Source organism: Caretta caretta, chromosome 10 (assembly GCF_965140235.1).
Source record: "Caretta caretta isolate rCarCar2 chromosome 10, rCarCar1.hap1, whole genome shotgun sequence".
NCBI classification, from domain to species: domain Eukaryota; kingdom Metazoa; phylum Chordata; order Testudines; family Cheloniidae; genus Caretta; species Caretta caretta.
Genome location: NC_134215.1, coordinates 76747906 through 76774128, shown reverse-complemented (window position 1 = coordinate 76774128; position 26223 = coordinate 76747906). Strand labels below are relative to the sequence as shown.

The 26223-nt window shown below is 40.2% G+C and overlaps 1 protein-coding gene across 8 annotated transcripts in view; it reads right to left on the bottom strand.

The window, feature by feature from the left end:
- The window catches only part of MEF2A (myocyte enhancer factor 2A), a 161104-nt gene that overhangs the window by 93854 nt on the left and 41027 nt on the right, over positions 1 to 26223 (bottom strand). For 7 of the 8 annotated variants that reach the window (XM_048866040.2, XM_048866050.2, XM_048866043.2 and 4 more), the window contains one exon: positions 9096 to 9303. In XM_048866040.2, the coding sequence (XP_048721997.2) occupies positions 9096 to 9149 (54 nt within the window). In that variant the 5' untranslated portion in view covers positions 9150 to 9303. Of the gene's footprint in view, positions 1 to 9095; positions 9304 to 14096; positions 14228 to 26223 lie in introns of those variants that run through there. The other variant, XM_075133204.1, reaches the window with a different exon arrangement.

Below are 26223 nucleotides of genomic sequence, written 5' to 3'. Positions count from 1 at the left end.
CCTATAACCCATACATTCCCCGGCATTCCCCCCTCCTTGCCCAGTCTCTGTTGGGAAGCTGTGGTATAACAGGCAGTTTATGACAAGAAATATATAGGATGAATGCTAAATTATGCCATTAGTTTTTCATAATAGAAAGTTAATCAGCAGGTACATGCCACATGATGGCAGGAGGGGGAGAAATGAGAGCAAGTGGGGGCTACACCCCAAGGGCATGGCAGAGGCTGTATCAAATCCACATAATTTGAACCTTCCCCCACAGTCATGGGAGTTTGGGAAAGAAACTCCTGAAAGGAGGAAGCCATTAACTCAGCTGGCATCAAACACAGAAGCAACTGCAGCAGGGTCCTTCAACACCAAAGATGTCATCAGCATCTTTTCCCAGTTTTTTCTTTGGACAGTCTCTTCCATAGGTTGATTGGCAACTGTTATTGTTTATTAATGCCATCAAGTTCTTTTATAGATCTTTTCATCCATACCGCTTTGAGCAATTTACAAGGGAGGTAAGCATCATTTAACATTGTAGCACAGGGAGGTAAAGGGACTTGCCCAAAGCTGGGAACAGAGCAGAGGTCTCCTAAGTTCCAGACTGGTGCTCTATCCATTAGGCAACACTGTTTACTCCTACAGTCATTTCATATCAGCCTCACACCACTTGCTCTATATGCCTGCTTTACCTCCCTCATCATCCTCACTGTCTCCCCTTCCTGCCTTTCCATTTACTTACTTCCCCATTTAGCAAACCTCTCCACACAAAAAAAGTAAAACTAAAAGTCCCCTCCCTCTACAAAAAGAAAACAAACCCTAACAACCTCCCCCCCCACAAAAAAGAACACCACATAGAACATGATGTTTGCAAACCAACACCACTGTTCTTTTGTATTTGTATGTTATGTCCTTTCCAATTGCCCCTTGTCTGTCTTGAATACGTAGACTGCAAGTTCTTCAGGGGAGGAACAGTTTCTCATTCCATACAGGTCACAAACGGAGCCCCAATCTCAGCTTATCTCCCCAGGTACTAATATAATTAAATAATAAAACCATCTCCTCTCCTTCAGAGAAAATTAAAACAAAAGCCACTTTCAAAATAGCCACCATCTCCCATATTTCTGAATGAAAGTGAAGTTAACCTTTCTTCAAAGGAAAATTGTGATCCCATATGCTGTCTGGAGACAGAGAGGAACACTAGGAAGAGGTGAATGACACCAGTCATTTTAACCAAGGTGAATCTGTAGTCTCAGTTGCACTGTGAACAATAGGAGATGGCAGCATTTTGAAAGAGTCCATGGAATTCTCTGAGGTAGAATACTATTCTTCAGCATTTGCTGAAGGAGAAACTTTCAGTTATGAATAATTGGGAAAAATTACCATTAATTCTAACTAAACATTTTAAAAATGTATTCTAGGCACAAGACTTCAGAGAGTTAACTATAAAAGGGAAATTTGAAGAGTCTATTTTACAATCACTGGGGATAAAAAGAAGTGTGACACCAAGTACTACATATCTTAAAGCAGGGGTCTACAAACTTTTTGAATCGTGCACCCACAGGGCCAGCTCTGGGGAAGCAAAAAAAAAAAAAAAGAAAGAAAAGAAGAAGAAGAAGAAGAAGAGGTGCCGCCGAAGAATCAAAGGTCCAGGAGCGCTCCTGCAGCGCACCCCCATGGATGGTCTTGCGCACCCCAATTTGGAGACCATTGTCTTAAAGGACCCATTTTTTAGTTAATTTTAACAAACTAACAGATTTACTTTTAAATCCTCAAGAAATTCATTCTACACTTTGAGTAAGTATTTTGAGGAGGACAGTGTGCTGTACATTTCATACATAGCAACAGTTTCAACCCTTGCTTTAAGTACACAACTCAGCTCAATTTTAATTATGGAGTTGCACTGGCATTGCCATTTTACAAATTCATAAACCACTACACCTTATGTTTAACAGCTATCAGAACAACAATATTTTTATGAGCCAATGCTAAAACATGTTTTCCTTGGCTCCTAGGGTTGGTTTGTTTTTAAATTATTGGTATCTACATTTCATATTGAGCAAGCCTGTGTAAAACAAATTGTTTGGAGGGACAAATTTGAGTTTTCTGTGGAAGCTGAGTGAGGAAATGATATCAACACACCCTCTACATCAAGACACTTTTCCATAAGTAAAGCTCTGATAGTGCTGCCTCTCTGCTGCCAACTACACTGTAAAATACATTCCGTACTATCGATATCTCCTGGTGGGAGGTATCATTAAAGGAAACAGACAGACATCAGAGCTACACAGCACACTGCCAATAGCCATTTTATTAAAACAATATATATACTTCATTAAAATGGCTGTTGACCAGTGTCTGCAGTTTCCTAAAAAGCTATAAAATAAAGCGTTTGTGTCCATCTGAAAATCCATTGCAACATTTGTCAAATAAAGTCTCTGCACAGGGCTTATGAATTTTGGAAAGCTATTCATATTGTAGTTGCAGATGTTAGCAAGCTACAAGAAATGGAATATGCAAGTCATTGGACATACTGGGGCTTACTTATATATTCAAACAGACCATTTGGATTTATATCCAAACAGACCATTTATATATTCAAACAGACGATAAAAGTTGGAATTATTACTCATTGTACCTGCACACTTTTTCTAGATGAAAGATGTAGCAGCCTGCCATTTGTTAAGACTACTAACATACTGTCTGTGAGGTAAGAGTTCTAACCGACTAGAGTCTTCCTTCCATTTCACCATTTTATTGCAGTGTGTCTAGTGATTAGAACACAAGCCGTTGGGTCAGACTTCCATGGAACCCAGTTTTTGCTTTTCCAGTGAATTGAGCTCATTCTCCAGTTTTCCTCATCTGAAAGATGGGTACGACTCTCAGCCCCAGCAGACAAGGGTAACATTGAAGTTTAAATGTTTGAAAATGTTTGGCTATCATTAGATTAAGGGAATATATACAAAATTAGTATTCCACTCTTTTATATTATATATAATTGCACCTTCTTGTATAGATATAATAATGCACTAAACCTGATTTGGAACCTCAAAACAGCTGCTTAATTATTCTTAAAAATGAAGCAATAGAAGTAAATGAACAAGGGAGGTGGAAAGAAAAAGATACACAACAGAAAGTGAAACAAAATGAAAGGAAGGAAAGGGTAGTGACTAAACACATGTTTCTGAATGATTTCATAAAAGAACTACTTTTGGAAAGCTTTAGAACAATAAAATTACTGGAAACTACTTACGTTAGTACACAGTTTTCACTATTTTAAATAGAGAACAATTTTAACACTCAAATATATTGTACCAGATAATATCATGTCTTCATTCCCCTCTATACAAAATGAAGTTTTCGATGCATTTGAATTTTTTTTAAAGTCATGAAAGATACACCTTGCAAAACAGTAATAGCCTGCAAATTAGATAAGCATCAATTAGAAGTTATGATCTAGTCATTCTTCATAGATCACCAAATTTCATATGATCCACATAGCACAATTTACAATTAGGAGAATAATTATAATGGCACCAAGCAGGACTGCTGTAAGTTTAGACTGAATTGTTTTTCCCATAAGAACCCCTGATTTTTCCAGGCTCATCTTAGTTTCAAATTGCATCAGGATGAAATTTCACAAACTATCAGATAAATCATATTTTTAAAACTGAAAATTGGTTCAAGTTCTTCAAATATGTGTGTCATACAATAGTAATTAAATATTAATGGAGTGATATAGCATAAAAACCAAGCAGTTTTATGGGTGGTGCAGCTCCATTTTGTAGACAGTAAGATTAAAAATTAAGGCTGTCATAATAGGTTTTTTTAACCTATTAAAAATTTTATTTGGTTTTAAATGCTGTGTGTACTGTACATTTTCTAATCATCATAATGGCGGCAATTGTTCCCCAATAGGACACAGATGACAACCAATGAGCTCATGAAAATATTACTACTTTAACACAATCGTGAGTAACCTTGATCTATATTTTCACTATTTCAAGATGATACTAAGAGTTATTTTTAATACAGAATGTATTAAAGTGACTTACAATATTAACATGAACATAGAGACCACATTTAAAACAATATCAACAAAATGGAAAAAACACATTCCATTTACATGTATGAAAATAAAGATAAAATATCAGAATAAAATTAGTCCATTCAAATTTAAATATTATTACATGGTCAAATTTTTAGTAGGGCTCTAGAAATATATCCTTGTTCATAGGCAAATCCTACATTCAACAAGGACTTGCAAATGGCCAGTTAGACACACAATCAGCCAATTTTTGCACTGCAAAGTTGCCTAGTATCCAGATATTGATATACACATTTGTTTCTGTATAAAACACTTTAATGTTCCTAACATATTTGGGGTAATTTCTATGGATTTTAAAGGCCCAGGAAGCCAGAAGTATTTTCTAATCAATCAGATTCAGCCTCACCATGGAAAGGTTACATTGGAGAAATGTTTAGTTCACTAATGTCTATGCCTATGTGCTTGTATCTGTGTTTGTGTTTAAAGAATACAGCATTATGCATTTGAAAAGTTACTCAGTACTGTAGAAAGAAAAGGAGTACTTGTGGCACCTTAGAGACTAACAAATTTATTTGAGCATAAGCTTTCGTGAGCTACAGCTCACTTCATCGGATGCATCCTGCTTCTAGATCAGGGCAAAAATACTGCAAGAACAGCCTTCTGGTATTCCAGCACCTCCACTTCCAGCCAGAACAAAGCTGTTCTTGGAATAGGGGAGGAAGAGGAGAGGAAGTAGAGAATGCCACATTAAACTTCCCAAAAGTGGTATAGAAGAGTCTAGAAGGGAAGGAGGCAGGGATTCTTCCATGCACATAAGCCTTCTCTTGACAGGCAAAAAGGGTGAGCTTTTTGATTGCGTTTACTCAATTGAGTTATAGGCAGTCCTTGGACTTGTAATACAATTGGTTCCTTACAATTGCGTCGTAAATCGGAACGTCAGAACTCCAAACTGCAATCTACTCCACTGTGGGACCAAGCATCATAACCTCAAAACCTACAGTCGTAAGTCGAATCAGGGTGTCATTGTGGAAGCGTTGTAAGTGCCGTTTGTCATAACTCAAACGTAGTAAAGTCGAGGACTGCCTGTACCTTAACTCAACTGATGAAAAGCCTTGTTAAAATACAGCATAATACACTGGAAGCTGTTTTAGCTGGCTGTGTTGTAGTAGAGGCTCCCCCCGGTTCTAAAGTCTAATTAAATTATGTCAGATGGTTCTCCTTTATCCAGTAAATTATTGACATGTTCAAAAATTTCTAGTAGGTGAGACAGGATGTTTCCCTACAAAAACCATGCTGGATGGACTCTTAGCACATCATGATTTTCCAACTGTTTTATTATTGTATTTTTCAATGATCATTTCAACCCATGTACCAGATACAGATGTAAGACTTACTGGTCTGTAATTCTTCAGATTACCCTATAGCCTTTTTTAATATAGGCATAACTTTTGCTACCTTCCAGTTCTCCAATACAATAGCTGTTTTTAATAAGATATTGTGTACTTTTTCTAGGAGTTCAACTACTTCATAATTCAGCTCTTTCAGAACTATGGAATTTACAGTTCCTGGCCCAGTGACACTACTTTTTTTAAAATGTAATTTGTTCCAGTACCTCTTCTTCTGACACTGCAAAGAAGATTACCAGAAAAACAGCAGGTCTGTATCTTTCTGCTGTTACTCTTTGTCAGACAGAAGGCAAGCTCACCAGCGTTTGGGAATATTTGCATTGCCTTGAGAGGCTATGTGGCTCAGTAGATAAATTCCCACATATGGCCTTGGGCAAGTCACTTCACCTTTTTTTACCGTCTCACCCACTACCTTTGCAACTTAAATTACCAACTCTTCAAGGTAAAGACCATCTCTTACTATGTGTTGGTACAATGCCTAGCACTCTAGGCACTACTGTCATGCAAATAATAAATAATAGGTAAAGATTCAACTTGTAATAATAAATCTGAAATGGCAGAATACTAATTCCTTACTTTTAAGTGTCCTTTTAAAAAAAGTGATCTGTTTTTCTGATGTTTACAAATCATAAATATTCCACAAAACATGTTCATACTTTCTTAACACAGGAAGGTTAACAGGTTCTTCAAAGTGATTCCGGTATTGATTAGTGAAGAGGTTTGATAACAAAAGTAATGTTCAGTTTGACATCTAATTTACTGCACTTTATTCTCTTCAGCTTAATGAATATAAATGCCCTATAGCTCATGTAAGCAGATAAGTGTTCTTAATTACTACAATGAGCATCTCATGTTAATTATAATCCCCCTGAGTAATAGTTAGTTCGGTATATTCTGTTTTGAGCTCAGTTATAATCCTATATAAAAGGAAACACTTTTGAAGAGACCAAGGATTTTCTCCCCTGTGAATTTATAAAATCAGGTCATGTAAGTAAAGCACTACTATGCTCTACTCAATGTTTCTAAATGAAAATGCATTAAACAGCCACATCAGGATTTAATATGCATGTTCATGAATGGTTTGCTAGCTAGTTATGATAGAGAAAAAACACAAACATGACAGTTAACTACTGCATTACGCTCTCAGGTTACAGTAAAATGAGACCTAGATTCCTTCATTATTTAGGTCAAAGAAATGGCTTATTCAGAAACCAAATTAATATATATCATATATTCTACGCTTCATATGGCACACTGGTATGAGATGGAAGATGATGTAGGTGAACTGCGTTGCCTGACTACAAGAGTTACTTTAGCATGGAGCTTTGATTTTCTGTGGAACGAGGAGAAATCAAGTCAGAGTCCAGCCTTGCACCAAAGCCTAATACATCTTCCCAATCACTAGTACAAACAGCATTAGACCCAATTGGAGAGCCAAGCCAACAGATCAGCTAGGGAATTAATCCCAGAGTCAGAGCTTAACCATCTATATTTAGCATCAACAAAGGCAAACATACAAGTGGCTAATGTTTGGAACACAAGCAATACAAGAAGGCAGGAGCCAACCGGTCTCCCATGTAACAATAAATCTTAGATTGCATTGCCTTTGAGGTAAAGAACCCAGAAAAGTATTAGGATTGAGAGTATGGCTTATTCATGGTTATACAAGAAGCAAGGTTGGTTGGCACAAATTTGATAGCAAGAACTGAGATGTAAGTTAACTGAGAACTCCTCCAGGATTTCAAACAAGATGAACAAAATCAAAATGAACAGCCAGAAGTTATTAGTGTACTTCAATATGTGTACTTAAGTGATTTATCTACATCTAAACATATAACAGTTGTGTGACTGCAGCTAATCAAACACAACCTTTGGCTTTTGTTCACATTCAGATGGTACCATCCTTGCTATTTATGGTCAGTGTAATTTATTTGTAATGTTTATGTCTAGGGCTATCCAAAAAAGTTTACAAGAATCCTAGATGAACCCCTAAAAATCAGAATAGTTAAAAAAAACTCTAGTGCAACTGTGAATATGAATGTGTGCGTTCTCCTCATTTAACACCCAACCCTTTCACAGAACCCCAACTGGGTTGGGGAAAATACCACAAAAGACACAACCTGAACTGAAGTGTTTAACTGGAACACACTATGTAACAAGTTGTACCAATCATAGCTTGAACAAGAATTTTCAGCTTCAGTTTTATAGTGTAGTGTTAGGCTGATTTATGAAACTGTGTGATTTCTTGAGGATATCTAGGGTAGCAACACGGTGAGGAGGAGACTAGAGTTGAAACTGGATCTCACCTTAGGGCTCACCTACGTGAGAATTTTTGTTCCATTATAGTTAAGTCATTACAGTTATATTGGTATAAACACTCTGTGTGGACAATCTTATTCAAAAATAAATGTGGCTTTTTCAGTTTAGCTTAAAGCACCTCCAGAAAGTGACAAAATTAACCGGAAAAAGTCCCTTTCATACCAGACTAAGAATGTCCATATGGGAGTTATACCTGTAAAACTACAGCAGGTAAATTAAAATTCACAATTTACGTTATGTCAGTATAAGTTTCCCATGCAGGCAAGCTGCAAGGGTTGCCTGAAAGGCCTACTCACTCTTCCCCAGGTTCAGAACCTACCGCCTACCTAGAAGCCTACCATACTGATTCGGACCAGTGATCCATCTAACATGGTATTCTTTTACCTACAGTAGCTAGTAGCATATGCATGAAAAGAGGTGCCAGAAATCCTGCAGGCATATAACTATGATACTTCTGGATATTCCTGTTATTCATACAAATGTCTAATCCCCTTTTCAATCCTTCTTTTCCCTCAGTGACATGACATGGCAATGAACTCCACAAGCTAACTGTGTGTGGAAAAAGAATTTCCTTTTATCAGTCTTCTATTTGTCACCTTTTCAATTTCATTGAATGCTTCCATGTTCTTTTATTATAGAAAAGTGTGAACAGAAGTAACTAATCTACTTTCACTATACCATTCTCAGAAGCAAAGCACACACAGTTCAACATACTTTTATTTGTAGTCATGGCTTTTTCACCCTTCAATTTTTGAGGAAATTATCCCGTGGAGTTGTTTATTTCAGAGGCACAACTTGCAATCATATGCATGTACGCAGGGATCAGCACAATATCTAAAATCATAGTTTATGATTGGATACATTTGTTTCACCTACAGGCAGCAGCGAATAGTTTCAACACAACCTTTCTGAATTAGTGTAGTAAGGAGACACAAACAATGGCAGGTACAAGATAATTAACTACAAGGGTTGTTCTTTCAACCAAATCGCAGTAGGATAAAGAAAAACAGATTTTTCCAAACATCTTCAAACCAGTCAATCAGCATGCAAGTCCCAGTATACCATTTTAGCAGGGCTATTAGTTATACAGCAATTGTAAAACAAATTGACAACTATTTCTTGCCAAATAAATATTGCAATTATTTAAATTCAAACATTAATAATAATCTGTATTCTGGTAATGGCCTTCAATGTGCTATCCACAGACACAGAAAGACAAAGCCCAGAGTCCAGAAAAAACTTATGTTACTCAGGTGAAAACCAATGTACAACTTTTCCACTCCCATTTTAAAAAGAATTAAGCATGAACTTGTTCATGTGGAAGCTTCGTTTCTCACCTGTCTGTTCCGTTCGTCCATTATTCTTGTGATTTGTATTTTCTTCCTCCCCATTTTCACTCTCTCCTTTCCTTTCCCTTTTTACAATCCAAAAACACACTAATCCAAGAATTCTCACTCTTCAATATACTAACACATGGTACAGAGTTCTTTTCCACTGTTTCGTCTTCCACTCGATGAAAAGGTTGCTGCTTCTTGTTACAAAATCCTAAAATAAAAAGAAATATTGAAATAATTTGGTGCCTTCAATATTTTCAAAGGTTTCAGAGTAACAGCCGTGTTAGTCTGTATTCGCAAAAAGAAAAGGAGTACTTGTGGCACCTTAGAGACTAACCAATTTATTTGAGCATGAGCTTTCGTGAGCTACAGCTCACTTCATCGGATGCATACCGTGGAAACTGCAGCAGACTTTATATATACACAGAGAATATGAAACAAAGTTACAGATAATTTCACATCAAAGATAGTGTTTGCAAGTTCAAAGTAAATCTTGTAAAGATGAACCAATTCATCTCTCTCTAATCAGACATCCTGTCTATTACTGTCTTACCAAGCAAAATCAAGGGATGACTGTAAATTAAGCATTTGAGCTGTTTCACAGAACCTATGGCCAAGAGTCAAAAGTGATCAGTGATTTTGGGTCCTCCACTTGGACATCTTTAAAAATTTTCATAGGGTGCTCAACACTCTCTGAAAAAATCAGTCTTTTCCAAGGTGTCTACAGTTGAGCAGTCAAAAACTGGAGCACCCAAAAAATTCACTTCTAAGAATCATCATCTTGGGTTTTGAGAAATTTAACCTATTTTTTTTAAAAAGGTAAAACTTTTTCAAATATTTGGCCATAGATATGTGACAACCCTTTAAATTAAGCTCTTTATAAAATTTATATAAGCAAGGTGACTTGCTTAAGGTTGTTTGGTGTTATTTCACCTTCTGAACAAGCAGTCAATCTGAAAAATAAATTTTCCATCATTATTCAAGCTCTGACTGTTGGAATCAAAAATTAAGGTTACTTTTTTAGCTGCAATTTATTTCAAAATTAAAATCATGTCTCTTGCAACACTGTTGTTTAGAGCTCCTCAACACACATAAACACAGGCCCTACGCCTCAAAGAGCTTATAGTTGAGCCACAACTAATATAATTTATAGAATCAAAATACACAGGCAACAAATCTTATCAAACTTGCTAGTAAAGTGGTCAGCTAGGGAAGGATTAAGAATAGGTATTCTACTGCAGACGTCATTTTGCCACAATATGCTAAAAAATATATGGAAAGATTAAAACAATTAGGTAAGAATTGGAGCTACGGATTAAAAATACTCCGATACTACAAGGATGAGGATGCCTAAAGAAAAAAATTAAAAAGATAAAATGAAGGAATAAAAAAACAAAATGAAAAAAAGGCTTAAAAATAAAAATTTAAATAGAAAGACTAAGGTTTATATTAAACTAATAAAGACAAATAGCTAAGGACTAAAATAAAAAGGAATGTAAGAAAGAATGAGAGGGGAAAATAAAAATCCATGTATTGCACCCTTCTGGCCACTGGTTTTTATTTAGATTGTAACTTCTTTGGGACAGGAGCTATTGTATGCCTTTGAAGCACTATCATGCTTTTCAGTGCCATATAAAAATAAATCATGTTTTTGGTATCTTCATCCAACACTACAATTTAATTTCCCAAAAGGATTATTTCACAAGTATGGAGATGCTGATGAATAGGTGAGAAAAATCTCAAGGTTATGTTCACTACAGTAACTTGCAAATTTTCACACATCTACTAACAAGCCAATTACCAACAACAAATCCTCATGGTTAGAAAGATTTGCAGTGGATGCACACAAACTGAAAGGGCAACAAAGTCAGACATTTAAATATTTTACTATCACACATGAACAAATGATTTATTTTTAAGGACCAAACCATTACAAATAGACAATTACCTAAGTCTTGGAAAACCATGCATTAATACTGTAAACTTTTGAAGATACTTCTCCCCCAACCCTCCCATTATCAACTGAACTGCAGGATAACATAAGACAAAGTAACAGAAGAGCAGTGGAAAACAGATTTAACTTCTCCGATATTAATTGTGTACTACAGTGTATTATTGTGTACTACAGTGTAACTTCTTGTTTGCAGTGTCTTTGTAACCATGTTGGCCCCAAGATATCAGAGAAACCAGATGGATGAGGTAATATATTTTATTGGGCCAACCTCTGTTGGTGACAGAGACAAGCTTCCAAGCTACACAGATCTGAAGAAGAGCTGTGCGTCTCTTTCACCAGCAGAAAGTAGTCCAATAAAAGATATTACCTCTCCCGCCTTGTCTCTTCGATACCCAGCTTGTGTAATTCAGTACAAAAAACCTGAACTTGGATACAACTCATATTCTGAAGACCTATTAGTTGATACATATGACAAAGAAAGGGGTCAAAATAGTCACAGTATTGGGTTTGTAACCTTCTCCTACTTTCCAATCCAAAATACCTTTTGAAATTGACCCCTACACATATTTTAAGATGACTGTCACAAATATCCTATTCTTTTAGCCACGTGTTGAAAATGGTGCAACCATGCCACAAATCATCCCACAGTTAATAAGCAGCGACAGAAAGAGGCGACTAGTCACAGTGTGCACTTCACTATGTATTCACCCCGTGCAGAGTATAGAGCCATGACATTCTCATGCTGACACAGGTTTAAAATGTGATGGGGGAATATCACAAGAGCATGAGATGTCATTTATTTGACATCAATGAAGTCTCCCTTGTTAGAATATCACTGAATGCCCAAAAAACATGGAAGACAATTTATAAATTACCACAAAGAGGCACAAAGACTATGTTAGACCCATTGGTTAAGAGGATAAAACAGAATCTCCCTGTATGCTATGGATTAATTATATTTCAAATAATCAAACTGTGGAATATCTTACATTTGCATCACTGTCACATATTCTACACGCACTTTAAGAAAACAGTATTTTCTTCCAAAGAACTGCTGCTGAAGGCAACTCACTAAAATCACAGTTGAGACCATAAAGTCACTTTGGTACTTTCCTGTATTGTGAAAAGCTCTGCCTCCCATGCCATGAACAAAAATTTGGGCCAAGGAATAATACTGAAGTTAGCAGACACATATCCACAGCGTGCAGCACCCCCAGGTTTTATGTGGGGTCCCGGCTGCTAGCCCTGCACCCAAGGGTCCCGGCAGCCAGCCCCAACCTCGGCCACCTTTCCCTTGTCCATGTCTCCCCCCTTCCAGAAACCTACTCCCGGCCCCAGCTCTGGGGGCGGGGAGGGCAAACAGGGGTAAGGTGGCTGACTTTCATCACCCCCACTAATAAATATCTTCCAGCGCCACTGCACATATCAATAATCAGAGAGTACATTATATTTCAAAGAGTAAAAATGAAATTAACATTAAAACCCCAGGAATTTCAAAGTTAAGGTTGCATTTCCACAAATCACAGAACCACATCCTAACTACTACTACCTCACCTCTGTAGAAAGGCAACAGAAGTGAAATCTCACACTGACACGAATATCAAGCATTCCATAAAGTAAAATGGCCAGTGTAAGCAAAGAAGAAAAACTGCAGTATTTGCTGCTTCAACTAGAGAATACTACGTTTGCAACTCTAATGAGGCAAAGTTAAGATTAGAATAGTCTTTTGAGTATGATCTCACATGAAACTGAGCTTAATTCTGAGTCTCCTAGCTTTGTACTTTTCTTGTTTTAATTTAACAATTTTTAAAACAATGTACACTAAAAACACTGATATCTTCACCTGACGACCAACACAACTGGTGGCTAAGCAGTCTCAAAATATTGTGTGCCATAGGCAAAAAATCTCTATCAGTCACATGTTCTCACTAACTGTGATTCACGTAAACTACTGAATTTGCAATTGTTTTCTAAATGCTGGAGGAATGTATCACTCTAAAACTAACTAATGAAATCTGTGCTATTTAGAAAGATGATTTTAATGATTCAGTAAAATCAAATTACATTGGTGTCCATACTGCTGCCCATTTAAACAATGCTGTGAAGACCGAGGTCAAAATTAGATAAGTTTAACAAAATTCGTATTTCAAAATTATTGTCCTTGTTTTCCTTGTATTTCTTCCTGTTTTCTCTGAACTTGTACTTTACCATCATGATTCCAGATTATTCTTGTCAACTTACAACTCCAATATCCCAGTTTACTATAATTTACCACAATACACACAAAGAACTAATAAGACAACTTCAGATGATTTGCACAACTCAGGGCTCATAAAAACACTTATTATGTGGAAATGATCTTATTGAAAAAAAGGTGTTTTAAGAATCTCAAAAATGAACTAATTTTGCAGTTTAAAGTATACTTCTACACTACAAAATATTAAATATTTTTAAAGCAAAAAGGTAGAAGAGGCAAAATATAAGGTGCATTTTTGTTTTAGAAAGTTAAGAGAAAATAAAGAAAATTGTGTAGTGAATGTTTTCCACTACTCAAGCATGGGGAAGGGAAGCCAAGACTTCTGAGTTCTATACCAAATTCCTCAAAGCATTTCCAGTGTGACTCTTAAGTAAATGACAGCCTTTCTGCACCTCAGTAAAACAGGAAGCAACCTCACAAGTATGTAGAGGATTAATATTTTAAAAAAATGTTGAAATCTTTCAGTGAAAGGTAATATAAAAGTTATCAGTTTGTACAGACAGTCCCAGTTAATAAAGAGACAGTTTAATAAAGTAATGCATAGTAATCATGGTCAGCACTTTAATAAAGCCTGAAGCTATAAAATACTCAATATTGCAACCCTGTGACACAATGTAAGTCTACACTATAAAGACCACACGAGCATAGCCCCATAGAAAAGACTCAGCCTACGCTGACCAGAAAGAGTTTTTCTGTCAGTACAGGAACATCACTTTCCTGAATAAAGCTATGTCGATGGAAGCCCTCTTCTGTCAACATAACTACGTCTACATTGGGGTTTTTATCAGCATACCTATATCGGTCAGGGGTGTGAGGTTTACTTCAATTCCTTATTGATGTAGTTATGCCAATATATCCTTTCAGTGTAGATCAGCCATGGTCTCCCTCAAAAGTCTTCCTTTATGGGCTAAGACTGTAATTCAAAAATTTTAAGCGTCAGATCAACAAAGGGTTTGAACAGGGTGTAACTAAAAAAAAAAATTAAGATTTTGCTCAGGTACAAAAAATTCACTTTTGGACTAAGACCACGTATGAAACATTTGAGTCTGAAAGGATTTTTTTTTTTTTTTTTTTAAACACAGACACATTTATGTTACTTGGCCAGGTAGTTCTAAAATGGAAAAAAAACCTGGGGTAATTTGTTATTTAATTTGCTGGCAAACTCACCATAGATGGTGACAGGATTCGGTTTCTGAATTGATGTGTTACAAAACCGGTAGGAGAACACTTCAACCTCTCTGGTCACTCAGTAAAAGACTTAAGGGTGGCAATTTTGCAACAGAAAAGCTTCAAAACCAGACTCCAATGAGAAACTGCTGAGCTTGAATTAATATGCAAACTAGATACCATTAACTTGGGTTTGAACAGAGACTGGGAGTGGCTGCGTCATAACACATATTGAATCTATTTCCCTAAGTTAAGCATCCTCACACTTTCTTGTCAACTGTCTAAATGGGCCATCTTGATTATCACTACAAAAGTTTTTTTCTCCTGCTGATAACGCATCTTAATTAATTAGCCTCTTACAGTGTGTATGACAACTTCCACCTTCTCTGTATGTATATATATATCTATCTTCTTGCTATATGTTCCATTCTATGCATCCAATGAAGTGGGCTGTAGCCCACGAAAGCTTATGCTCTAATAAATTTGTTAGTCTCTAAGGTGCCACAAGTACTCCTGGTCTTTTTGCGGATACAGACTAACACGGCTGCTACTCTGAAACAATGATTATTAAATGTAATTACCTAACATGTTAAAAAATGTGATATGTTCTTATGTAAATACTCTTGTAAGGACCAGATCAGCACTGTATTAACTTATTTTCACCTTAAGGCAATTATTATGGAAGAGAAAATGAAAATGCTCCAGAGTAAAGATATTTTAGTTTTTAAAAAATCATTTTAAAAAGTATTTTCTAAATTCAGGTCATTTATATTAGTTAAAAATATTTTCAGTGTTTTCTATATTATATAAAAACAATAGTTCTCCTTATAGTAATGTGCAGTTAGGGAAATATATTACATAGGGAAATCTCTTTAGGGTAATGTTAGAAAAGAATAATGGAATGAAGGTTTTTTCTACCAGCGTACACAAGACAACTATACGGAGAAGACTAGGCCTAGTGCCCAGCCATCCAAAGTCAATTGGATCCATGCTAGAATGGAACTCCGGAGGGCTTACAATCCCATACTTCAGAGTCTTCAGTGCAGGCTGAAAATTGGCTATACTTTCCCCACTGCTTTACAGAAGATCTTTCAAGTAAGCCTGAGCTAGTCAAGGAGATTTGCTTCAAAATGTTTTAGCGGATGCTAACTAGAGCCCTACATGGGACTATTTTTTAATCCCGCTCCTGCTAGTATGGCAGCGGGTCCTGCAGGATCCCAGTCCCGCTGCAGGGCTCCATACTAGTCCTGTGCAGGGCTCTACTGTGAATAAGATACACGGTCATATTGCAGCCTACTCAGGCAGTCTGCTATTCCAAGAATAAAAAGGGCCAATACTGGAGAAATCCATATAAAGAACTTTATTTAAAGTGTATTTTCAACTCTATAGCATGTCTTTTCCATTACTAGAATTTATCTTTAAATGTTTTATGCTTCATTTTGGCCCTACTTATGGCAATAAATTCGGCTTTTGATGACATTTAAACAAAAGTCTCAACGGGTTTTATATGAAGCTGTATTCTCTCTAGCCTATAATTTAGAGTCCATCTCAGAAAATCTGCTTAGGAAATGAATGGAGTCAGTAAACTGAGAAAGCAGACCAAGGAAAAAATTAACCAATTACAGATGTTCGGCCAAATTCTAATCTTAGATTGGGATAAACCCTCAGGCCCACTGCTGTCACCAGCTCTGCCAAAACACTTTGACCATGTGCTAAGAAGAAGAGATCTACAAGAATGATAAAAGGTTTGAAAAATGTATCTTACACTGAAAGACTACAGAAGCTCATTCTATTTAATTTATTCCAGAAATGGTTAAGAGTTGGCTTTATCATTGTCTACATGGGGGAAGAGATTTCTGAGAGTAGACAGCTCTTTAATCTAGCAGAAAAAGGAATAATGAAATCCAACGGTTGGAAGGTGAAGCCAGACAAATTCAGACAAGAATTAAGGTGCAAATATTTAAGTGAGGGTAATTTAGCCATTGGAACAACAAGATGCTTTGGATTCGCCATTACTTGCAACCAAGTCAAGACTGGATACCTTTAAAAAAAAAAAAAAAAGAAAAGATATTCTATAGCAAAAAACAAACATTATGGGCGTCATGTAGAAATTACTGGGGAGGTTCTTTAGCCTGTGTTATGCAGGATGTCAGACTAAATAACTAGAATAACCCCTTCTAGCCTTAAAATCTATGAACACCTATGTGGCCTTCTGGCACAAAGACTCTTATGAGACCCTAACCTGTTTTTCTACTTGTTCTGTATTTGTTTTTTGGATCATAATTGTTTTTTACAAATAAAGTTTTCAATTTAAAAAGTTTACACTTTGGTTAAATGAGAGTCAGTCACATGACGATCACCACCACCTGAGATTATCACTATCCTGAAAAAGTACAGTTTCTTCCAACCAGAAGGACCAGCACCTAAAGAAAAATTAGTTTCCTTTAAAAGGGATAGTGCAAAGCAGCCTGTTAATTAATATTCAGAACTGAATACACTTAGACACAATGGGCACTTAAGAGACATGGGGTTAAAATTTGGGCAAGACACGTGCATGTATACTTAACATTTTGGCAAAAACACATGTACTTTTTCTGAGGAAGCAAAATGATCATGAAAAACAGAAGTCAAAACCTTGCAACCCAGACTGAAGGATTCTGCTTTCTGTGGTCACATTTATTGCATGCAAAACAGATTAAGCTATAGTACAAGTGTTCCCCCAAACAATTTTTTATCCCCATAATTATTTTCACCCATGATAAACACATCTGGGCACCTGACAGAAATTTCAGAAGTGAACAACCTGCCAGTAATTGGAAAAAAAAAAAAAAATCAAGCTCATCCAAACCACAAGACCACAATCTAGTGACAGGATAGGCTTTGGAACCAAATTAAGGGGAAAAACAAAGTGAACAAATGCCTCTTGCAACAAGCCTGAATCTGATAAGGGTTAAGTCCATCACTGAACTGTGGGGAGCAAGTTCTAGAACACAGAGCCTTGTACTCATGAGCAATACCAGAAATTTGATAGCAATGCTTGAAAATTCCTGCACTAAAGGTGAGCTGGCAACTTCCCATCCAGAATGAGGGGGGAGGGGGGGAGGGGGTGGAATGGAATACTTATTGATTTCTACAGAATGTAAGCAATAATTTTAAAACCTTTATGCTTTATAGCTCGTCATTACAAAAACTAGCTCTGAACGTGCCCCAAGGCAGTGTTGTCGTCTGAAGTCTATAGACGGCTTCAACACCTACACAGAGATTATCTGTTGCTTAAGGCCTAAATTCTGGACCCAGGCATAACCCAGCCATTTGGGCTCCACACCAGATGTTCCTCGGTCTGGGAGCAAGAAATCCTTCCTTCAGACCATTGCATATCAGCAGAGACACTCTAGGAGTTCTACTTAAACTCGTACGGATCAAGTCACCTCCCCATCATTTGCTCTACCACTACGTGGTGAAGAATGGCCCAAGATCCGCATGCCCTGTCGCCAAATCCCTTTTATACAGCAAAGCAGGGAACCATCACAAAGTGAGCTATACAGATGATGTGAGCATGCGTGCATAAGCTGCCCCAGTTGTGCTCCACTTCATCTACAACGACTGCACCACAACTAAGGTGGTACAGAGTTTGTCTGGGCTTACCCAGGAAGGATAAGCTTTGTGATATGTGGGGGGGAAAAGGAGGTCAGAAACTGATGTAAAATAAAAGGGCTTGGGGTCAGCTTTGCAGCAATGACTCCCCCCCGCCCCCCCGAAAGTGCATGAAGGTACGAAGCCTGGGTGGGGAAAGTCTCTTTGTTTCATGCAGGGAGGAAGCCAGCAAACAGGATTGTGAAGCAGCAAGGCTCCAGTGGCATGGAGAAGGATGAGCTCGGGAAAACAGGGGGCTGTTATCCCCCAGCCCCAGAGGCAGGGAAGGGCAGGCAGAGGAGAATTACAAATAGGACACAAGGGGCATGATTTAGGAAGTGAAGCTGCAGTGTCTACTGCAGTCACGAGACAGCGTGGCTTCAGGCTCACGCTGAAAGGGGAGAGTGGAAAGAAGGGGAACTAGCATCCCCCTGCCCTAGGTACTTCCACCCACAGGCAGGCCGGAAGCTGCAATCTGGGAGGCTGAATTGGCAAGCAACCTAGCATCTGAAACAATCCCCGTGCATTGGGAGGGGGAGGCAAGGAAATTTAACTGTTTCATGTACCAGCCGTGCTGCAAGTGGATGTATGGGCTATCAGGCTACACCTCTTTCTGGCTGTGAGCAGGTTGTTGCTCAGGTGTCTATACCTTTGCTGGAACGGGGACAAGCAGAGGCAGCAGCTGCAGCACAGGGCACTAGAGGCATGGGGTGCTCACAAGTACAGGGGCTTCTAATGCCCAGGGTGGTGTGTTTAATAACCCAAGGCATAACCCATGGCAGCCCCATGGACTGAGAGAGGGAAATGACCAAGAGGAAGAGTCCACACATGCAGGTGGGCAGGCTGTGTGTATTAATCGGGTAGTCAGCAGAGCTGTGCAGCAAATGGTCAGTGAAGTTGTTTCTGAGATTTCCTCCACAGCATTACAGCGCTTCCAAAGGGCACAAGGTCACCTAGAACCAGGATGTTCTCTTCCACTGAACATAAGGGATGGCAGTAATGCTGATCCCAGGACCGAGTGTGATCTGAACCATACAGAAGTTATGGGGATGGGTGGCAGAGGTGGTATCTAGCCTTCCAGCCTGGCAAGGGATGGCAGTTGCAAGGGCCGCAGCGAGGTGCAGGGACCGTGCTCAACCAGTCACTCAGTGAGTTCACCTGAAGGGGACAGGAGTGAGCCTATTGGGGTAGTAAATACTCAGGGCCCAGGAGTGGGAGGTCCAGAAGCCTGGGAAGACCCACCTAGGGGTGGCACCTTCAGTGGGGGCACAGATGGTATTACACAGCTACCGCAAGTTAATTTGCATTTACTACAGCAGGTTCAGGCAGCTGGGTGTGAGGGGTCTGCACAGGGTGACAGGGTAGGCCCAGCATGGGCTCAAGTTTGGGCAGCAGGACAGGGGCAGGCCCCCGGCCAGGGTAGCAAAGTCTGTGTTGGGAACGAACCCCCTGGGCACGTATGGACTCATCGGCCATCAGGGCATACAACATCATGGGACACAGTAGAGCAGGGGTGGGCAAACTTTTTGGCCCAAGGGCCACATCGGGGTTGCAAAATGGTATGGAGGGCCGGGTAGGGAAGACTATGCCTCCGCAAACAGCCTGGCCCCCGCCACCTACCAGCCCCCTCCCACTTCCCGCCCCCTGACTGCCCCCCTCAGAACCCACCACGCATCCAACTCCCCTGCTCCTTGTCCCCTGACCGCCCCCTCCCAGGACCCCCGTCCCTAACTGCCCGCCCAGGACCCCACCCCCATCCAACCCCCACCACCTGCTCCCTGTCTCCTGACCGCCCCCCGTCCCCGAACCTCTACCCCACCCTGCAGTGACGTAGTGCGGGGGAACGGAGACAGCGGGGGAAGAGCCGCGGCAAGCCTCCCCAGCCAGGGGCTCAGGGGCCCGGCAGGACGGTCCCGAGGGCCGCAGTTTGCCCACCTCTACAGTAGAGACTCCCAAGGGGTCTATGGGGGAGCAGGGCTCTGCAGAACTCCCTCCATGCAGTCCTGAGAACAGTTATGCCAGGGTGGCTGACCCGATGGGAGTTCACCTACTCAGTACAACTAAAGATAAAATCCTGAGAGGCAAATACGTGGATATATTATCCCTATTGCACAGGGAGGTGTTGACAGACAGTAAACATCGGCAAGGCAAGCAAAACAGCAAGCTGCCCAAGAGGCCAAGGGTGCCAAGAACATGGGAAAATTGGGAGGCTGCCTTTCTCATCTATGCGGGTGTTACAGTACAGCCTACCCAGAGAGGAGCCCTGCCTTGGTTAAGTATATGGATATAATTAGGTGGGCACACAATATATTTGGGGGCATGTCCTGGTTTAATTATGATGAGCAGTTTCAATTCAGGGCAGCAACACAACCTGGGACAAACCTCATCACACACTGTGGTTGGAGTGGATGACAGAAAGGGCACCAGGAGTTCACACCAACAGTGGTTTGTTCATACTGCAGCAAGCTCGGGAGGGGCCCCAAGCATGTAATAGTATTTGCTGGGCATTTAATGATGGTGGTTGTTTTCGCAACCCCTGTAGATACAGACACATTTGCGAGGCATGTTTTGGGATGCTGTAACAGGGTCCATGACCCGCCCCTCTTCCTGGGGCCCGCCTGCTGCCCCCAATAAGGCTCAGAGAGCTTCAGGGTTGTGCAACACCCATGTCTTTATTTAACAACAGTTATCCCACCACCAGTGTTTATCTATTTACAAGCTTTACAGGATTATTCAACCTCTTTCACAGGCAGAGTCAGCCTTCAGCTAGGAGGCCTCCAGTTCCCTCCCTGACTGACTGACTGACTGACTTCTCCCTGGCTGCCCCCAAGCCTTCTGCCTCCCTCCCAGGCTTTATAGCCCTTGGCTTGTCAGACCAGCAGGTGTTGCCAATCATCAGGCCTTTTCCATCAGCCCCAATCTGTTTCTCCTGATTCGAGCTGACTGGGCAGGGGCTAATTAGGTGCTTTTGCACCAGCACCCTGCTACAGATGCATTCAGCCTGTTCTTGCCAGAGCAGAAAGGGAAGATCACAGGGAGGAAACAAGAATGGGGGTGGCACAAGCGCCAACTGCAGGGTGGCGCAGGAGTAACAGTGTCTGGTACACAGAGCACAAGCTGGGGAGGGGGACGTGCTGGGGGTGGTGTAATGGGCATGGACTCCAATGCCAGTTAGGCCGGATGTGTTAAGGGTGCTCCTATGGGATTACCCTAAAAGGGCAGATTGGGCATATTTGTGGGAGGGGTTTACAGCAGGATTTCGGATCCCTTTTGTGGGAAATAGAATTCATTTGATATCAAAAAATTTAAAGTCAGTAGCTGGGATGGGACATATTGTTCAAAAAAAATATTGTACAAGAATTAAAGGAGGGCAAGATAGCTGGGCCATTTCATCAGCGGCCTATACATGTTTGCCCCCTGGGGTTGGTCCCCAAGAAGACCCCAAGGACATACCGATTAATTCATCACCTGTTATACCCCCAAGGTGGCTCTATTAATGATGGAATAGACCCAGCACTATGTTCCGTACGCTATTCCTCCATTGATGAAGCTGTTCGTATCATATGGGCGTGTGCCCCTGGGGCGCTAATGGCTAAATGTGATATCAAGTCTGCTTTCCGACTCCTGCCAGTGCGTTATTTGGATGATTTTTTGTTCGCAGGGTGAGCCGGATCAAATGAGTGTGTTCACTTGTTGGACACATTTCAGGCCCTGGCTAAAAGGTTGGGGGTAACCCTAGCGGAGGAGAAAACAGAAGATCCTTCCACTACATTGACTATCACACATGGGACAATGGGTTCTTTCTCCCCAGTAGAGCTGCGAGGCAAGAGGCCATTTGGAGATGTCTGGGAACTTGGCGGGGCTGGGGGAGAGGCAGCCAAGCAAATTGCTGGTGCCTCCTTGTGGTGGATGTTCAGTGCAGGTACTCCATAGGGAGGGCAGCCAGTGACCAGATAAATGGCCTGGTAAAGGACTTAAAAGGAGGTACTGGATAAAGGAGCAGAATGGGGGGAGGGGTTGGGGACTCCTCTGATTGGTATGGCAGGGAGCCAACCCTCCTACCCCCTTCTCATAGCCCTCCTTAACCCTCTTATGAGGGTGGTGGATGGTAAGGTCCAAACCATGGGTGAGCTGGGTGACCTGAATGGAAACAAAGAGGGGCTGGTGGAGGCCCCGGAGAATTGATTTGAATAAGCATGGATTTGCCTGCACTGTACACTTTATCTGCCAGGTGGTCCCAGACATCTATATAATAAAGTTGCGGTCTGATTAAAACCGATAACATGTCTCCTGTCCTTCTTGCAGTGTACCCAGACAACAAAAAGACATTGGTTCTACTACAAGAGAACAGTTATAGAGAATGGAACAGAATTAATCCAAGACTGGTGTGAACTGCCTATACTCACCTCAATGGAAATCATTAAAACTATGCTACTCATCTCAGGGAAGTAAGAACTTAATCTCAAAAATTTCCAGAGGTTTTGATCGGCCCATCTCAAAACAAACCTCCATGCACCTAAGAGTAGTGGGAGTGAACAAAAGAAAAAATTCTGGCTCTTGACATTCTGGATGGTCAAAAATTAATCGACGGTATTTTCCTCTATCTTAAAAGTATAGAACATGCTAAGTAAACATCCAAAAGAGGACTATTTTCAGGTAAACCAATTATTTTGTAGTCGTCCAATATTTTCAGGCTCATTGAGACGCTGTGGTTTGATGGCATGTAAGACACCTTCCATGTTATCTGGTTAAAACATCACTAAGCAAATGGATCACTTGGAATTCTCCTCTCTCAGTGGGAGTCATATTTCAATACAGTCACTTCAGTGAAGCACTGGCTTTAACTACTACTAAGCTGGCTTTCAGCATTTTTCCATCTTAACTTCTCATGTTTAATAAGCATATTTTTCTACCCTATCCCACCTCACCTTTTGGGTAAAATCTTGCATGTGGAAAGGGACCAGCACTTATAGACATCTGACTATACCAGAGGTGGGCAAACTACGGCCCGCGGGACCATCCTGCCCGGCTCCTGAACTCCCAGCCGGTGAGGCTAGCCCCCGGCCCTTCCCCCATTATCCCCCCCTCCCCTGCAGCCACGCTGCAGCGAGGGCAGCGGGGCTGCAAGCTCCTGCTGCTCTGAGCAGCATGGTAAGGGAGAGGTGGCGGCATGCGCGCAGCGGTGCAAAAGTTGGGTAGGGGGTCCCAGGGGCAGTCAGGGGACAGGGAGCGGTTGGATGGGGTGGAGGTTCTGGGGCAGGGCGATCAGGGAACAGGGGGGTTTGGATAGGGTGTGGGAGGCCCAGGGGGCCTGTCGGGAGGTGGGGGGGTAGGATAAGGGGAGGGATCCCAGGGGGTGTGGTTTGGGGTAGGGGGTCCTGGGAGGGGGAGGTCAGGCGACAAGGAGCAGGGGGGTTGGATGGATCAGGGATCCTGAAAGGGGCAGTCAGGGCGCGGGAAGTTGGAAGGGGCATATAGGGGGGAGGGGGCCAGGCTGTTTGGGGGGCACAGCCTTCCCTACCCAGCCCTCCATATAGTTTCACACCCCGATGTGGCCCTCTGGCCAAAAAGTTTGCCCACCCTGACTATATGGTATATCAGATCAAAAAGGCATTGTACACTAAAATTACAATACCTACTTTGTGCCAAATTTTCAAATGATGTAATCAGACTAGCTCTACAGATGTCAATGGAACTGAGTCAGATACCACAAGCTGAGGATCTTTAATCATACATAAAATGGGACATTCAAAATTAAAAGCTTACACACCAACTAACTCTGCCCCCTTCCGTGTATGATTTATCTATCTATCCATGGCTTATTTAGATAGCCCAATGTATAACACTATATTTAGTTGAATATATGTGCATTTCATTAGAAAGGATGTGGAACTTTTACATTTTTTTGCCAGATAGCAATTTGCTTCCAAGGGTTGTGTGTTCAAGGAACAAAAATCCTCTTGCAATTAATATGCACAAGGAGCAAAATTAAAGTTTCTATAAAAACTTTAACAATGCATTTCCCCTGCTCGATGAAGTTCTCAGCCTGAACAGTCCACTGACAATTCGTTTTCATATAACATTTCCCGGGCGGAAGGGCAGGGAGAGACAGGGGAACGAAGGAGGAAAGATGAAAAACACGATTTTGTTGCAGACTGGCATGAAAAGTTCACAAGGAACAAGCAAATCCTGTATACATGTTTAGGTTTGCGTTTGCTGGTATAATTTCAGATGCTGGTATGCAATACCTCAGTAGTCAGAAAAGTGTGTAGTATAATCAAAAGGATAAAGTTATTCTTTCTCCCCACCCTTTGTATGGGATACATAAATAGAGCAAAAGGCTAAATTCTAACTACACTGCAAATCCTAAGCAAAGTTCATTTAGGTTAAGTTGCTGTATTTAACAAAGGTAAAATACACATGCTACCTCGTTAGAACATTATCCCTGAGAGGATCCAGTTATGTTTAGCATAGCCAAGAGGTGTCTCTCAAGAAGGCTGTTACATTATAATGAATTAATGTAACTGGGAGCCAGAGTGCCATCTGTAGCCTATTAATGTTAATGTTGCAAGAGAGCCTTCTAGAGATGAATTTCAAACACTGAAAATCTACAGTGAATAATTTTTGTGCCAGCACTGTTACAGTTGCTCTACACCTCAGTAAAAACCGTAATGATAGTGGTCTGAAGCCTCATAGGTTAAAAAATTAGAAGGTGATTTTATTTGTATAAGGTGGGTGAGTGAAAGATGTAGGTAAAGTCAGCAATGTAAATACTGGTGCAGAATTACTGTGTCTTTGCAGTATATTTGTACAAGAAAAACAAAACTGAACAATAGCAAAAAGGAGAAGCACAAAAAAACCCACACACAGTGGACTACAACTATACTTAAAAGGTACATAAAACCACAAATCTAACAAGTTAACAATAAGCGCAATTAAAAGACCAACCAACATTCTTGGCATAAGGATTAAAGCTTGTGGAAAAGATCAAGTCTCACTTTTAAAATGTTGTTGTTTTCAGTTTCATTGATTGTGCTTCAGCTCCACTGTAGTAACTAACATATCCAATTCTCCAATTACGGCAAGCACACAGTGTTTCAGTCATTCCAAAATGAATACAGTGCATAACTGGCAAATTGTATTAAGGTGGGCATAGAAACTATGGAGATATGAGCTCTAGACATAGATATACACATCAAAGGTATTAGAGTATGGGTAACTATTTGCATCTGCTGATTTTGTTCAGGTTACAAAGAAATTGTAGTGGTGAAAAAAGAAGAAACAGGAACAGAATCTTTAAGGAAAATTAGCAGGTTAAAACAAAAGCACAGGAAATTTTATTAGCATAGTGCCTCAGTAAGCTAGCTTTTTCTGGTATACAGGTGCAGGACTTCCTAAGAACAAGTGGAGAAGTGAAATTTTTGTCACGTGACTTATTGCCAGCAGTTAACCGGAAGTTCAAATATCAAGAGTAAAACCACTCATTCTGTATTGTCTAAATTGTGCATACTGTTGCGATTGTGTATTGCAGTTTACCAAGGGTAATACACTCTTATGAATTGATGCTCTTGTAATCATAAAAGTTCAGAGCAGATTTCAAGGGCTACAGATTTCGGGGGCAAAAAAACCACTCCTAAAAAAACCACCAACCACAGTAATCCAAACAGTTTACTTGAAAATGTATTCAGAGCCTGGTTAAATGACACGAGACAGTCATACTATTTAGATGTGAATTCTATAAACCAACAGACAACAACATAATGCTGAAACAGTCTTCACACCACAGTGAGACATTTAGCAAACCATGAAGACGCCTACAGGTTCCTAACAAAAGATGAGTGGTAAGATTTTTCTTCTGTGGCTACATTAACCACTGTACAAAACAATTTCTTCTTTTAAAATCTAGATGTTCATGCTGGAGCTCAAACCTCAAAACAATGAATGGAAAAATAAAAAATATCACTACATTTAAAAGTCTAGACTTAAAAGAAAATAAGACAAAAAATGTGACTAGAGGAATTCCAGCAGCTTTTTTTCTTGTCTTTTACATTTTTAGTCATTTAATAGCTAAGTAAAATGCACACCATTTCTGCTATATTTATACTTTTTTATTGTTTTGT